This window comes from Oncorhynchus kisutch, linkage group LG15 (genome assembly GCF_002021735.2).
Source record: "Oncorhynchus kisutch isolate 150728-3 linkage group LG15, Okis_V2, whole genome shotgun sequence".
Lineage (NCBI taxonomy): Eukaryota > Metazoa > Chordata > Actinopteri > Salmoniformes > Salmonidae > Oncorhynchus > Oncorhynchus kisutch.
This window is the reverse complement of record NC_034188.2, coordinates 94172319-94189568: the sequence shown is the minus strand read 5'-3', so window position 1 is coordinate 94189568 and position 17250 is coordinate 94172319. Positions and strand designations below refer to the sequence as shown.

At 44.0% G+C, this 17250-nt stretch overlaps 1 protein-coding gene across 1 annotated transcript in view; it reads left to right on the top strand.

Moving 5' to 3' along the window:
- The window catches only part of LOC109879957 (contactin-5), a 611325-nt gene that overhangs the window by 253317 nt on the left and 340758 nt on the right, over nucleotides 1–17250 (top strand). Inside the window, exon 3 of the mRNA XM_031791310.1 lies at nucleotides 2539–2751. Within this exon, the coding sequence (XP_031647170.1) occupies nucleotides 2539–2751 (213 nt within the window). The remainder of the gene's footprint in view (nucleotides 1–2538; nucleotides 2752–17250) is intronic.

The following is a 17250-nucleotide window of genomic DNA, read 5'->3' as shown; positions in this document are numbered from 1 at the left end:
ATACAGTATCTAATTCACAGTGGGGATAGCTGTTATTATACAGTATCTAATTCACAGTGGGGATAGCTGTTATTATACCATATCTAATTCACAGTGGGGATAGCTGTTATTCTGCAGTATCTAATTCACAGTGGGGATAGCTGTTATTATACCATATCTAATTCACAGTGGGGATAGCTGTTATTCTGCAGTATCTAATTCACAGTGGGGATAGCTGTTATTATACCATATCTAATTCACAGTGGGGATAGCTGTTATTCTGCAGTATCTAATTCACAGTGGGGATAGCTGTTATTATACAGTATCTAATTCACAGTGGGGATAGCTGTTATTCTGCAGTATCTAATTCACAGTGGGGATAGCTGCTATTATAGAGTATCTAATTCACAGTGGGGATAGCTGTTATTATACCATATCTAATTCACAGTGGGGATAGCTGTTATTCTGCAGTATCTAATTCACAGTGGGGATAGCTGTTATTATACAGTATCTAATTCACAGTGGGGATAGCTGTTATTATAGATTATCTAATTCACAGTGGGGATAGCTGTTATTATACAGTATCTAATTCACAGTGGGGATAGCTGTTATTATAGAGTATCTAATTCACAGTGGGGATAGCTGTTATTATACAGTATCTAATTCACAGTGGGGATAGCTGCTATTATAGAGTATCTAATTCACAGTGGGGATAGCTGTTATTCTGCAGTATCTAATTCACAGTGGGGATAGCTGTTATTATACAGTATCTAATTCACAGTGGGGATAGCTGTTATTCTGCAGTATCTAATTCACAGTGGGGATAGCTGTTATTATACAGTATCTAATTCACAGTGGGGATAGCTGCTATTATACAGTATCTAATTCACAGTGGGGATAGCTGTTATTCTGCAGTATCTAATTCACAGTGGGGATAGCTGTTATTCTGCAGTATCTAAACATATTGTTATGAGATTCTGTAGAACATTTGAATTGCTGCAAATTATTAGGTGAATATGCCATTTAATTTGAACTCAGTTCGTTTTCCTTCCCATTTTTTGCACAGTGGGGATAGCTGCTATTATAGAGTATCTAATTCACAGTGGGGATAGCTGTTATTCTGCAGTATCTAATTCACAGTGGGGATAGCTGTTATTATACAGTATCTAATTCACAGTGGGGATAGCTGTTATTCTGCAGTATCTAATTCACAGTGGGGATAGCTGTTATTATACCATATCTAATTCACAATGGGAATAGCTGTTATTATAGAGTATCTAATTCACAGTGGGGATAGCTGTTATTATAGAGTATCTAATTCACAGTGGGGATAGCTGTTATTATACCATATCTAATTCACAGTGGGGATAGCTGTTATTCTGCAGTATCTAATTCACAGTGGGGATAGCTGTTATTATACAGTATCTAATTCACAGTGGGGATAGCTGTTATTATACCATATCTAATTCACAGTGGGGATAGCTGTTATTCTGCAGTATCTAATTCACAGTGGGGATAGCTGTTATTATACAGTATCTAATTCACAGTGGGGATAGCTGTTATTATACAGTATCTAATTCACAGTGGGGATAGCTGTTATTATACCATATCTAATTCACAGTGGGGATAGCTGTTATTCTGCAGTATCTAATTCACAGTGGGGATAGCTGTTATTATACCATATCTAATTCACAGTGGGGATAGCTGTTATTCTGCAGTATCTAATTCACAGTGGGGATAGCTGTTATTATACAGTATCTAATTCACAGTGGGGATAGCTGTTATTATACAGTATCTAATTCACAGTGGGGATAGCTGCTATTATAGAGTATCTAATTCACAGTGGGGATAGCTGCTATTATAGAGTATCTAATTCACAGTGGGGATAGCTGTTATTCTGCAGTATCTAATTCACAGTGGGGATAGCTGTTATTATACAGTATCTAATTCACAGTGGGGATAGCTGTTATTATACAGTATCTAATTCACAGTGGGGATAGCTGTTATTATACCATATCTAATTCACAGTGGGGATAGCTGTTATTCTGCAGTATCTAAACATATTGTTATGAGATTCTGTAGAACATTTGAATTGCTGCAAATTATTAGGTGAATATGCCATTTAATTTGAACTCAGTTCGTTTTCCTTCCCATTTTTTGCACAGTGGGGATAGCTGCTATTATAGAGTATCTAATTCACAGTGGGGATAGCTGTTATTCTGCAGTATCTAATTCACAGTGGGGATAGCTGTTATTATACAGTATCTAATTCACAGTGGGGATAGCTGTTATTCTGCAGTATCTAATTCACAGTGGGGATAGCTGTTATTATACAGTATCTAATTCACAGTGGGGATAGCTGTTATTCTGCAGTATCTAATTCACAGTGGGGATAGCTGTTATTATACAGTATCTAATTCACAGTGGGGATAGCTGTTATTCTGCAGTATCTAAACATATTGTTATGAGATTCTGTAGAACATTTGAATTGCTGCAAATTATTAGGTGAATATGCCATTTAATTTGAACTCAGTTCGTTTTCCTTCCCATTTTTTGCAGACTTTGCTGTCGCAGTACGGCCAGTGTCGTACACAGCAGTGTTGAGGAGGAAACCAGACATCTCCTCATCGCTGCTCAGTTCGTGGCCCCGGCCTCAACACCAACATGACCACGGCAGAGGGCTGGTGACTCCTGACTGGCCGGCATCGTTCTCCAACCATCACCTGTCTACCCTCAGTCTGCTCAGCTCTCAGGAGGAATACAGGAGCCAAGGTCAGTCAGTCAGTCAATCAGTCCTGGCTAATAGTCTACTCTACTTCCCAGCTAATGCCCAGCCAATGCATGCAGTGTTGTTGTGCCCCGTGTGATATGGGACCGACTGGAGGAGGGCACATTTACATCCACCAACATCTGATGCATTTCAGGCTGCTACTTTTCAAATAGTATTCTAAATCATTTAGACACTTTTGCTGTGCTTTATTGAGCTTGCCTGGCACTATGGAACACTGCTTTATTGAGCTTGCCTGGCACTATGGAACACTGCTTTATTGAGCTTGCCTGGCACTATGGAACACTGCTTTATTGAGCTTGCCTGGCACTATGGAACACTGCTTTATTGAGCTTGCCTGGCACTATGGAACACTGCTTTATTGAGCTTGCCTGGCACTATGGAACACAGCTTTATTGAGCTTGCCTGGCACTATGGAACACTGCTTTATTGAGCTTGCCTGGCACTATGGAACACTGCTTTATTGAGCTTGCCTGGCACTATGGAACACTGCTTTATTGAGCTTGCCTGGCACTATGGAACACTGCTTTATTGAGCTTGCCTGGCACTATGGAACACAGCTTTATTGAGCTTGCCTGGCACTATGGAACACAGCTTTATTGAGCTTGCCTGGCACTATGGAACACTGCTTTATTGAGCTTGCCTGGCACTATGGAACACTGCTTTATTGAGCTTGCCTGGCACTATGGAACACTGCTTTATTAAGCTTGCCTGGCACTATGGAACACTGCTTTATTGAGCTTGCCTGGCACTATGGAACACTGCTTTATTGAGCTTGCCTGGCACTATGGAACACTGCTTTATTGAGCTTGCCTGGCACTATGGAACACTGCTTTATTAAGCTTGCCTGGCACTATGGAACACTGCTTTATTGAGCTTGCCTGGCACTATGGAACACAGCTTTATTGAGCTTGCCTGGCACTATGGAACACAGCTTTATTGAGCTTGCCTGGCACTATGGAACACAGCTTTATTGAGCTTGCCTGGCACTATGGAACACTGCTTTATTGAGCTTGCCTGGCACTATGGAACACTGCTTTATTGAGCTTGCCTGGCACTATGGAACACTGCTTTATTGAGCTTGCCTGGCACTATGGAACACTGCTTTATTGAGCTTGCCTGGCACTATGGAACACTGCTTTATTGAGCTTGCCTGGCACTATGGAACAGTGCTTTATTGAGCTTGCCTGGCACTATGGAACACTGCTTTATTGAGCTTGCCTGGCACTATGGAACACAGCTTTATTGAGCTTGCCTGGCACTATGGAACACTGCTTTATTGAGCTTGCCTGGCACTATGGTACACAGCTTTATTGAGCTTGCCTGGCACTATGGAACACAGCTTTATTGAGCTTGCCTGGCACTATGGAACAAAGTGTGTTCTTTTTTGAGCTTGCCTGGCACTATGGAACAAAGTGTGTTCTTTTTTGAGCTTGCCTGGCACTATGGAACAAAGTGTTCTTTTTTGAGCTTGCCTGGCACTATGGAACAAAGTGTTCTTTTTGAGCTTGCCTGGCACTATGGAACAAAGTGTGTTCTTTTTTGAGCTTGCCTGGCACTATGGAACAAAAGTGTGTTCTTTATTGAGCTTGCCTGGCACTATGGAACAAAAGTGTGTTCTTTATTGAGCTTGCCTGGCACTATGGAACAAAGTGTGTTCTTTTTTGAGCTTGCCTGACACTATGGAACAAAGTGTGTTCTTTTTTGAGCTTGCCTGCACTATGGTACACAGCTTTATTGAGCTTGCCTGGCACTATGGAACACTGCTTTATTGAGCTTGCCTGGCACTATGGAACACAGCTTTATTGAGCTTGCCTGGCACTATGGAACACAGCTTTATTGAGCTTGCCTGGCACTATGGTACACAGCTTTATTGAGCTTGCCTGGCACTATGGAACACTGCTTTATTGAGCTTGCCTGGCACTATGGAACACTGCTTTATTGAGCTTGCCTGGCACTATGGAACACAGCTTTATTGAGCTTGCCTGGCACTATGGTACACAGCTTTATTGAGCTTGCCTGGCACTATGGAACACAGCTTTATTGAGCTTGCCTGGCACTATGGAACACAGCTTTATTGAGCTTGCCTGGCACTATGGAACAAAGTGTGTTCTTTTTGAGCTTGCCTGGCACTATGGAACAAAGTGTGTTCTTTTTTGAGCTTGCCTGGCACTATGGAACAAAGTGTGTTCTTTTTTGAGCTTGCCTGGCACTATGGAACAAAGTGTTCTTTTTTGAGCTTGCCTGGCACTATGGAACAAAGTGTTCTTTTTTGAGCTTGCCTGGCACTATGGAACAAAGTGTGTTCTTTTTTGAGCTTGCCTGGCACTATGGAACAAAAGTGTGTTCTTTATTGAGCTTGCCTGGCACTATGGAACAAAGGTGTGTTCTTTATTGAGCTTGCCTGGCACTATGGAACAAAGTGTGTTCTTTTTTGAGCTTGCCTGGCACTATGGTACACAGCTTTATTGAGCTTGCCTGGCACTATGGAACACAGCTTTATTGAGCTTGCCTGGCACTGTGGAACACATCTTTATTGATCTTGCCTGGCACTATGGAACAAAGTGTGTTATTTTTTGAGCTTGCCTGGCACTATGGAACAAAGTGTTATTTTTTGAGCTTGCCTGGCACTATGGAACACAACTTTATTGAGCTTGCCTGGCACTATGGAACAAAGTGTGTGCTTTATTGAGCTTGCCTGGCACTATGGAACAAAGTGTTATTTTTTGAGCTTGCCTGGCACTATGGAACACTGCTTTATTGATCTTGCCTGGCACTATGGAACAAAGTGTGTTATTTTTTGAGCTTGCCTGGCACTATGGAACAAAGTGTTATTTTTTGAGCTTGCCTGGCACTATGGAACACAACTTTATTGAGCTTGCCTGGCACTATGGAACAAAGTGTGTGCTTTATTGAGCTTGCCTGGCACTATGGAACAAAGTGTTATTTTTTGAGCTTGCCTGGCACTATGGAACACTGCTTTATTGAGCTTGCCTGGCACTATGGAACACAACTTTATTGAGCTTGCCTGGCACTATGGAACAAAGTGTGTTCTTTTTTGAGCTTGCCTGGCACTATGGAACAAAGTGTGTTCTTTTTTGAGCTTGCCTGGCACTGTAGAACACAGCTTTATTGAGCTTGCCTGGCACTATGGAACAAGGTGTGATCTTTATTAATCTTGCCTGGCACTATGGAACAAGGTGTGATCTTTATTAATCTTGCCTGGCACTATGGAACAAGGTGTGATCTTTATTGAGCTTGCCTGGCACTATGGAACAAGGTGTGATCTTTATTGATCTTGCCTGGCACTATGGAACAAGGTGTGATCTTTATTGATCTTGCCTGGCACTATGGAACAAGGTGTGATCTTTATTGATCTTGCCTGGCACTATGGAACAAGGTGTGATCTTTATTGATCTTGCCTGGCACTATGGAACAAGGTGTGATCTTTATTGATCTTGCCTGGCACTATGGAACAAGGTGTGATCTTTATTGAGCTTGCCTGGCACTATGGAACAACGTCGGATAGTCCTAGAGGACTAAACCCTTCCCATCTGATCCATTGGCAAGTTCAAGAAAAAGCTCAAAGTATTTGAGTTATTTAAAATACTAAGGTTAAGATAAGGGAGGATGGCTCTCGGTACCCGGTTGGAGGCATAATGACAGACAGGACACAGACTCAAGATGAATAATAACCCTTTATTACAGTGTTCCCCAACTGCGTGCCAATGTGGCCCCCCAGGTCTTCTGAGCAAAAAAAAAATATAGCGATATATCTTTGGTGTGTGGAATTTTCATTGTTGGACATACAAGACTGTAAAAAAACACCAGGAAATCAGCTCCAAGTGATTTTAATTTAAGAAATCTGTTCCCTAGTATTCCTACCCATAATACAGAAAGACAAAGTAATCATATTGGGGCGGCAGGGTAGCCTAGTGGTTAGAGAGTTGGACTAGTAACAAATCCCCGAGCTGACAAGGTACAAATCTGTTGTTCTGCCCCTGAACAGGCAGTTAACCCACTGTTCCTAGACCGTTATTGAAAATAAGCATTTGATCTTAACTGACTTGCCTAGTTAAATCAAGGTTTGAAGTTATTATGTTTTAGTCAACCATTATGTCTGTTTGGGCTTCTTGCGGTGTTCCGGCCCACTGACCATCCGCTAACTTGTTGTTGTCTGAATCTAGTTGATGATCCCTCCTTTATTGTCTCAGACACATACAACTTTATAGTGTGTAGTTGACTGAATGGTGTTCTGAACTGATTGGTTCTGGCCCTGTGGCTCTGATTGGTTCTGGCACCTGCCCTGTGGCTCTGATTGGTTCTGACACCGGCCCTGTGGCTCAGTAAACAGAAGTGATGAGAAACTATTACCAGAAGGCTCTACACACAAAACAATAGAAACAGTTGACCATTGAATTGTAAAAGAATACAATCGAAGGAAAGAGTTTAAAAGTAATAGCCATGTAATAACCGTTGTGAAAACGATTTACCAGCTAATTACACTTAACAGCCGTTAGGAAGCTGGTGTAAGAGGTGTAAACTTCCTCCTCATTCACACCACAGCGATGGTTCAGAATTTATAGTCCAGTTGTTGGGGGGGGGGGGGGGGGGGAGAGTCCATGGATAAAGTAAAATGAGACTGACATCTGACCCCGGCCTTGGCCAGCTCACCTTTCTTTTATACTGGGCCTGGCCATAACCTTGTAATTGGCCGAGGTCCAAGAAGGGCAGGGTCAGAGGTCCCATGAGAGATCAGAGGTGGGACCTGTAACTGGCGACTTGGCACAGTCAGAGAGTTTTCTACAATACAATGACCAATACATACAACCTCTGGTGAGTCAGTCTATTTGATCACACTTCTGGAGGGTGAGTCAGTCTTGGTACTAGAGCTCCATCAGGGAGCTATCCCCTTCTGTCTCTGCCTGGCCTCCAGACAGCACGACCACAGCTGCTTCCTGCTTGGTTAGACCCTGGCTGTGTCCCAAATGGTACCCTATTGCCTGCATAGTGCACTACATTTGACCAGAGCTGCAGTGGTCAACTCCATCCTGTCCCAGATTTACCACAGCTGGAACAAACACATGGTTTCTGCAGTGTCCCAGATTTACCAGTGCATCTGGAGAAGATAAGGACATGTCAACCTGCTAATATTCACCTGCTCACCTACTTTTCTGTTGTAGTTTGAGAATGAGTATTACAGGACACAAATGACATGGAATCTAATTTGTAAATCACAACTAGAAAAGGTATGATGATTCCTAGTAGTCCACATAATGCATAGTCCTTTAGCCATAGTAGAGCACGGAGAGAAAAACCCCACATCTGTTCCCCATCTCTCATTGGCTACAAGACCTGTCATGTCTTCGATCACCTCATCAGGTCCACTACCAGAGACATGAGGACACTTGAATCAGTCTGACTGGGGATCAGTATAAACAAGTCTTCCTGTATCAATGACATCGCATCCACTTCTGGAGACACTAGATTCAGTCTGACTGGGGATCAGTATGAACAAGTCTTCCTTGTATCAATGACATCACATCCACTTCTGGAGACACTAGATTCAGTCTGACTGAGGATCAGTATAAACAAGTCTTCCTCTATCAATGACATCACATCCTCTTCTGGGGACACTAGATTCAGTCTGACTGGGGATCAGTATAAACAAGCCTTCCTGTATCGATGACATCACATCCACTTCTGGAGACACTAGATTCAGTCTGACTGGGGATCAGTATAAACAAGCCTTCCTGTATCAATGTGCTTAGTGTGCAGCTGAACATTGTATTCTGGATAAAACTTGGTTTGTTATTATTGATTAAAACAAAGCTTTTAACAGCTAGGACTGCTATTTCTTGTGCCGGAATCCAGCTTAACAGACAGGTTGAAGCCTGCTTGACAGAGACGCTAAGCTGCTAGCCATCAAGCTAATGAAGTTGATACCAGATTATTTTTTCTAATGGAGCCCTCTCTGTCTGGAGAAATACATGAACGGTTCCCTCTCTGTCTGGAGAAATGCATGAACGGTTCCCTCTCTGTCTGGAGAAATACATGAAAGGTTCCCTCTCTGTTTGGAGAAATACATGAACGGTTCCCTCTCTGTCTGGAGAAACACATAAAAGGTTCCCTCTCTGTCTGGAGAAATACATGAAAGGTTCCGTGTATCTACTACGCTTTGTTTCGGGACAAATAGGATCACTCAGTTACAATGCAGCAATTGTTTACTTGCCGAGGATTATAGGCTCAATGTGTCTTTCTTAATCACGCAGGTCGCCAGCCTACGTAAGAAACTGGGGAAAACGCAGAGTGGAATGTTCACATTTTCTACGCTGGTGGCTGGACGGCGTTCGCGCTTGTTGGATGCATCTCCGCATTGTCGTTTGTTGTTAACCGACTGGCCGGTGTTACCCGGAGCGCCCCCTTCTGATAGCGGAGTGGAAGGGGTGGCAGGGAGGGCTGCAGGGGGAGCAGCAGGTAGCATGGGGTGGTAGGGAGGGCAGCAGGGGGAGCAGTAGGTAGCATGGGGTGGTAGGGAGGGCAGCAGGGGGAGCGGCAGGTAGCATGGGGTGGTAGGGAGGGCAGCAGGGGGAGCGGCGGGTAGCATGGGGTGGCAGGGAGGGCTGCAGGGGGAGCAGTAGGTAGCATGGGGTGGCAGGGAGGGCTGCAGGGGGAGCGGCAGGTAGCATGGGGTGGCAGGGAGGGCTGCAGGGGGAGCAGTAGGTAGCATGGGGTGGCAGGGAGGGCTGCAGGGGGAGCGGCGGGTAGCATGGGGTGGCAGGGAGGGCTGCAGGGGGAGCAGTCGGTAGCATGGGGTGGCAGGGAGGGCTGCAGGGGGAGCTGCAGGGGGAGCTGCAGGGGGAGCTGCAGGTAGCATGGGGTGGCAGGGAGGGCTGCAGGGGGAGCAGTAGGTAGCATGGGGTGGCAGGGAGGGCTGCAGGGGGGTAGCAGGTAGCATGGGGTGGCAGGGAGGGCTGCAGGGGGGCAGTAGGTAGCATGGGGTGGCAGGGAGGGCTGCAGGGGGGCAGTAGGTAGCATGGGGTGGCAGGGAGGGCTGCAGGGGGAGCAGCAGGTAGCATGGGGTGGCAGGGAGGGCTGCAGGGGGGCAGCAGGTAGCATGGGGTGGCAGGGAGGGCTGCAGGGGGGCAGCAGGTAGCATGGGGTGGCAGGGAGGGCAGCAGGTAGCATGGGGTGGCAGGGAGGGCTGCAGGGGGAGCAGTAGGTAGCACGGGGTGGCAGGGAGGGCTGCAGGGGGAGCAGCAGGTAGCATGGGGTGGCAGGTAGCCTAGTGGTTAGAGCATTGGGCCAGTGACCGAAAGGTTGCACGATCTAATCCCCGAGCTGACAAGGTAATAATCTGTCATTCTTCTCCTGAGCAAGGCAGTTAACACACTTTTCCTCGGGTGTCGTGAATGTCGATTAAGGCAGGCACCCGCACCTCTCTGATTCAGAGGGGTTGGGTTAAATGTGGAAGACTTTTCAGTTGAAGGCATTCAGTTGTACAACTGACCCGGAGAGGATACAAACATCTAATAGTTTTGCCATCCTTGAGCCTGATCTTCCTGCACCTTTGTCGCTTTGGGTACCTGTGTCTGGAGCCTGATCTTCCTGCACCGTCGCTGGGGTTACCTGTGTCTGCGGCCGCTGTGCCTACTCCCACTTCTTCCCTTATGATTTTGAAGTCGACGTCGTCAACCTTCCATCCCTGCTCTGGATCGAGTGGGGCTTCTCCACAGTCATCCTGCCTCTCGCCCGTCCATAAGGGGTTCTCTGAATCCTGTGAAGCATGGGAGTGGGTGGGTTTCTTCTTCTTCTTGCAAGCCGTGATTTTTAGCAGCTCCATGGTAACAAATGTAACCGTTCCCAGTGCAAAAACAATGTCCTATCCCGGAGCTGGAGTAAATTACATTACTAAGCTGCTCCTGAATACTACACCAGGACATAAACATTGATTCTATCAAAGTCCATGTGGGTTTTAATGACATTACTAAGCTGCTCCTGCAAGTACTACACCAGGACATGGACATTGATTCTATTATAGTCCATGTGGGTTTTAATGGCATTATGAAGGGCAGCTCTGAACAGTTGAAACTGGTTTTTAAAGAGCTGATTGACTTTCTGCTAACATGGCCCTCTGCCATCTCTGAAATGTGGCATTGAACGCTTTAGCAGGATTCTTTCTCTTCACAACTGGCTACGTGATTATTGCAGCTCAATGGGTGTAACTTTTGTTGACAATTTCGATGCCTTCTGGAAACAAAACAGGTTTTATAAGGAGGATGGGATCCACCCAAATCCTGTGGGACCCTGGGTCCTTTCACAGCACTTTAAGGCTGCGTTGAGACAATGACTTATCAATGACCCAAGCACAGCTCAGATAATCCCTACCATTGTGACGCAGAGTTGTCATAATGCTTTAGCAAATGTACATTATACCAGGGGCATTGTTAGACACAATATAGGTAACCTAATGTATGTCCCTCTATCTGCCCTGAATGCCTCTACTGATCCTACAGCAATTACATACAGTAATCATGTGACTATGAACCAGATGTATACTGTTAGTGCTGAGCCAGTATACCCTAGGAGGAAGTCCACTGTGTTCATCCCAGAAGAAAAGTGCTAAAAATAGCCCACGTTAAGAAACAAGGTTCATTAAATCAATAATATCTCTGAAACTCACTTAGATAAAAACCTTTGATGATACAGTGGAAGCAATACAAGGTTATAACATCTACAGAAAAGACAGAAATGCCAATGGTGGAGGTGTTGCTGTTTATATTCAGAACCACATTACTGTAAAGAATAGAGAGAATCTCACGTTAAATACTGTTGAAGTAATATGGCTACAGGTTCATCTGCCTCACCATTCAGAGATCATTCAGAGATCCTCACTGAACCTCTGGAGAGAGTTTGCTGCACTGAAAGTAAAGGGGCTGAATCATTTTGCACGCCCAATTTTTCAGTTTTTGATTTGTTAAAAAAGTTTGAAATATCCAAAATTATCGTTCCACTTCATGATTGTGTCCCACTTGTTGTTGATTCTTCACAAAAAAATACAGTTTTATATCTTTATGTTTGAAGCCTAAAATGTGGCAAAAGGTCGCAAAGTTCAAGGGGGCGGAATACTTTCGCAAGGCACTGTATATATATGTTTGACCAGATACAATGCTATTTCACAGTAAACAAATTGACAACGGAATTTCAGCACGCTGATAGAGAAGGACATTCAACAAGTACAGCACTTACACAAATGACTGAGAGAAATTGATGATCAAAAAATGGTTGGGGTTGTTTTGTGCAGCTTTTTACATTATTGATCATAGTCTGCTGCTGGAAAACGTATGTGTAATTGCTTTACACCCCCTGATATATGTGATTCACCACCTGGATTCGGTCTTATGTAGCAACATTTGAATTTCTGTTTTTTTACATCGGATAAAAGTAGAGACTCAGAGCTACAAAATGGTATATCATACACTGCATTTGAGGAACAATGGGAGAGTAATTCTGCTGTGAAAGTTGATCAACTTGTAAACTCACTTTTGAGAAAATGGCCTTTGAATGGTTTTGGTATCTACTGGACAGCCCTTCTTTATCTACACCTATTCAGCCTTTGCCCCAGCCATCTCCTTAAGGGTCCATCCGTGCATTCTATACTAACTTGCAAGCTACTTCCAGACATCTAAGACAGCGAGAACAGCTCACTGGACATTACTCTCTCTAGCAGAGCTGGTTAGGATGTTATGTTAATCAGGACGTTCGTGACTGCAACTGTGCTGTCAGATTGTCCATTCGTAAATTCAGAGCTTTTTGCGTTCAGAGCGCACACTGGACACTCTGGCCAATAAGTAGAGTTGCTCCCGAAAGCTCTGACCTCACAACGACAGTCAAACACCCAAGCTAACTGGCTAACATTGGCTGGCTACTTCCAGACACATAATGAGAGATCACCCCACTCTGACCATTTTACTCCCCCTAGCAGAACTAGTTAGGCAGTTTTCATGCTTTGTTGTCGATGTTTACTGACACCGGACATGCTCAATGGGTGTTGATCGTTCAAAAATGCATCAGTTATTCTGCGCTCTGGCACACTAAGACGAGAGTATTTTATTAAGAAATGTAGCTAGATAAACTATGAATCCCAATGCATGATGTAACGTTAGCTAGTTGCTAAAAATACAGTAACTTGAAATGAAAATAGTTTGTCAAAATTAGAGTGGAGTCTTTTGTTAAGACATGTAGTATTTCTTCATCATGGCCTGACTTCTTCTCTTTCACTGTGTCCTGTGTTCTGGAGTGGAACAAACCTTAGATTAGTGGTGTCCTGTGTTCTGGAGTGGAACAAACCTTAGATTAGGGGTGTCCTGTGTTCTGGAGTTGAACAAATCTTAGATTAGTGGTGTCCTGTGTTCTGGAGTGGAACAAACCTTAGATTAGTGGTGTTCTGTGTTCTGGAGTGGAACAAACCTTTGTTACGTTCCCCAGTTTATGTGTTGTAGTTTGTGTATTTGCATGTGTTTATTTCAGGAAATGGCTTCCTGAAATCCCTCAAGCAGCTGATTGGTCGACTCCATGGTTAATTGGAGAGCTGACCCCGCCCCCTCGTCAAGACACAGCTGTCTCCAATTACCCATTCCTTCAGAAGCTATATAAAAGCCAGTGTTCTGTTCAGGAGGGAGAGATTTTGCTGGGAGGTCATTGCAGAGAGATTTTGCTAGAGGTTGATTTTGCTGGGAGTTCATTGCTGGGAAGTGGTATGTTCTGTGAGTTTGTTGCTCAGGTAGAGCTTATTTGATGTCCTTTGTTTCTTAGTTTGTTTGAAAATTGTTTAATATTCTGTTTCATTTGTTCCCAGGGGGGAAGGCACCTAGGGAGTGCTTAGGCAAGAGGCCCGCGGGCATACATATACCCGTAGTATATTCATTGTCTATGCACAATAGGTAAGACCTGGGCGGACCACCCCCTGTATTTTGGTTAGGGCACCAGGTGGTGCTAAATTAGGTAAGTAGTGGGTAGGCAGGTAAGATAGGAGAGGGGGGGCTTTGATATTTACTTTCTTTGCTTTGGTTCCATCCAGCCCCTTTTCCCCATATTACCGTGTAAAGGAATAAAGTCCTTGTAAACGGTACCACATTCTGCCTGTTGTCATTCTTACTCGCACCTACAGTCCATACCTTTTTCACTTCACGGAGAACTTAGATGTAGCAGGGTGTTGCGTTCCTTCTTCATAGAGGCGTGCGTAACACCTTAGATGAGTGGTGTTCTGGAGTTGAAAGAACCATAGATTAGTGGTGGTCTGGAGTGGAACAAACCTTAGATGAGTGGTGTTCTGGAGTTGAAAGAACCTTAGATGAGTGGTGGTCTGGAGTTGAAAGAACCTTAGATTAGTGGTGTCCTGTGGTCTGGAGTGGAACAAACCTTAGATTAGTGGTGTTCTGTAGTGGACCAAAACTTAGATTAGTGGTTTCCTGCTAGCTAGCTAAACAATAAACCATAATCCCAACTCATGATGTTACTACCCTGCATGAATCTGCAGGTTCTATGGCTTTAACTAGTCAAGCAAATGTGTCAGATACGAAGAATAAGATCATACGTATAACGTTAGCTAGCGAGCCAGCCAGCTAACAGTACACTTGAAATGAAACCACTTTCTGTCAAAAAGAAATGTGTAATATCTGAAAATGTGGCTAGCTAGACTCTTACCCGTGATCTGAAATCAGAGTAGATAGCCAGAGTGAATTTACCAGCTAGTACATCTATCAACAGTTGCAGTGACATTCTATTGAAATGGATACTTGCATGGAGTCTTTTGTTAAGACATGTAGCTAGCTAAACAATGGACCATAATCACAACTACCAAGCCAGCTAACGTTAGCTAGCTAACAGTACACTGGAAATGAAACCACTTTCTGTCAAAATTATTTCTGAAAATTTAGCTAGCTAGACTATCTTACCAGTGTACATCATGGTTGGACACTTCTCCTGTCTGATGCTGTGCATGGTTGCCATCAGTTTGACAATGTATTCCAGACAGGTATTGTCTCCATCTCCTTAGCTATCAATCTCAAATTACACTGATTTCAAAACTCAGTCCTCCAGAAAGTGTAGAGCATACACATAACGTTAGCTAGCAAGCCAGTCAGCTAACGTTAGCTAGCGAGCCAGTCAGCTAGCGAGCCAGTCAGCTAACGTTAGCTAGCGAGTCAGTCAGCTAACGTTAGCTAGCTAACAGTACACTTTAACTTGACGTTAGGTTTATGCAGTTTTACTGCGGGATAAATCATTTTAAAAAGCTGCGTTTGACACAATTACCTAAACATACGGACCAGCTCCAATAGACAGACGCGTGCTATATGGTAGACCAATCCAAACTCATCTCTCGGCATGTCCAGCCCACTCATTATCTCAGCCAATCATGGCTAGTGGGAAGGTTGCTCAACTTTTCTATGGCTAAACCAAATAGGCTCGAAATGTAATAATTGTATTTGTATTTACAGATGGCAAACAAGTTTGATATTAAGGCAAAGGAAAGTTCACATGTTCGAGAAGCCATGTCTGCCAAAAAACAGATAAAAATACACCTTATGGAACAGCGGGGACTGTGAAGCAACACAAACATAGGCACAGACACATGCATACGCACACATGGTAACATACGCACTATACACACACGTAAACAAGGATTTTGTGCTGTAGATATATGGTAGTGTTGGCGTAGGGGCCTGAGGGAGGACACTTAATATGTTGTGAAATATGTTGTGAATGTATTCTAATGTTTTTAAAATGGTTTAATTGTATAATTTTGCTGTACCCCAGGAAGAGTAGCTGCTGGTTTGGCAGCAGTTAATGGGGATCCATAATAAACCCCAGGAAGAGTAGCTGCTGGTTTGGCAGCAGATAATGGGGATCCATAATAAACCCCAGGAAGAGTAGCTGCTCGTTTGGCAGCAGCTAATGGGGATCCATAATAAACCCCAGGAAGAGTAGCTGCAGGTTTGGCAGCAGTTAATGGGGATCCATAATAAACCCCAGGAAGAGTAGCTGCTGGTTTGGCAGCAGATAATGGGGATCCATAATAAATACAAATGTCCCCAATCACTGCCCTAATGCTGTGCAGCATAGTAAGATTTATACCCAGCTCCTTTCTAACATACTCTACCAGGACATACTCTGTGTGTGTGTGTGTGTGTGTGTGTGTGTGTGTGTGTGTGTGTGTGTGTGTGTGTGTGTGTGTGTGTGTGGAGGACTCTACCAGGACATACTCTGTATATATGTATGTAGAGGACTCTACCAGGACATACTGTGTATGTATGTATGTAGAGGCCTCTACCAGGACATACTGTGTATGTATGTATGTAGAGGCCTCTACCAGGACATACTGTGTATGTATGTATGTAGAGGACTCTACCAGGACATACTGTGTATGTATGTATGTAGAGGACTCTACCAGGACATACTGTGTATGTATGTATGTAGAGGACTCTACCAGGACATACTGTGTATGTATGTATGTATGTATGTATGTAGAGGACTCTACCAGGACATACTGTGTATGTATGTATGTAGAGGACTCTACCAGGACATACTGTGTATGTATGTATGTAGAGGACTCTACCAGGACATACTGTGTATGTATGTATGTAGAGGACTCTACCAGGACATACTGTGTATGTATGTATGTAGAGGACTCTACCAGGACATACTGTGTATGTATGTATGTAGAGGACTCTACCAGGACATACTGTGTATGTATGTATGTAGAGGACTCTACCAGGACATACTGTGTATGTATGTATGTAGAGGACTCTACCAGGACATACTGTGTATGTATGTATGTAGAGGACTCTACCAGGACATACTGTGTATGTATGTATGTAGAGGACTCTACCAGGACATACTGTGTATGTATGTATGTAGAGGACTCTACCAGGACATACTGTGTATGTATGTAGAGGACAGTGTGTTGTGAAATATGTAATTGTATTGTCATGTTTTTTTATAACGGTATAAACTGCCTTAATATTGATGGACCCCATGAAGAGTAGCTGCTGCCAGGCTGATCAGTATAAACAAGTCTTCCTGTATCAATCCTCATCGATAGTTAGGACTCCATTCCAATGACATGCAGACACACACCCAGGACAAATTACAACAGTATTTCATCTTTCCGTCGGAGGGGCACTCAGAGCACCTTGATGTGCCAAGAGAGTAATGACAGCTGAGCTCTGTCTCACCAATGTCTCATAGGATGCTCACTGTGATGCAAGGGAGGAGAGGAGAGGAGAGGAGAGGAGAGGAGAGGAGAGGAGAGGAGAGGAGAGGAGAGGAGAGGAGAGGAGAGGAGAGGAGAGGAGAGGAGAGGAGAGGAGAGGAGAGGAGAGGATGCTGATGTTGTTGTTACCGTGGGCTTGACGGATGGGAACTGTGCTTCCAGATGACTGATTAAGGTGACATTATAAAACTGCAAAATCATCAAATTA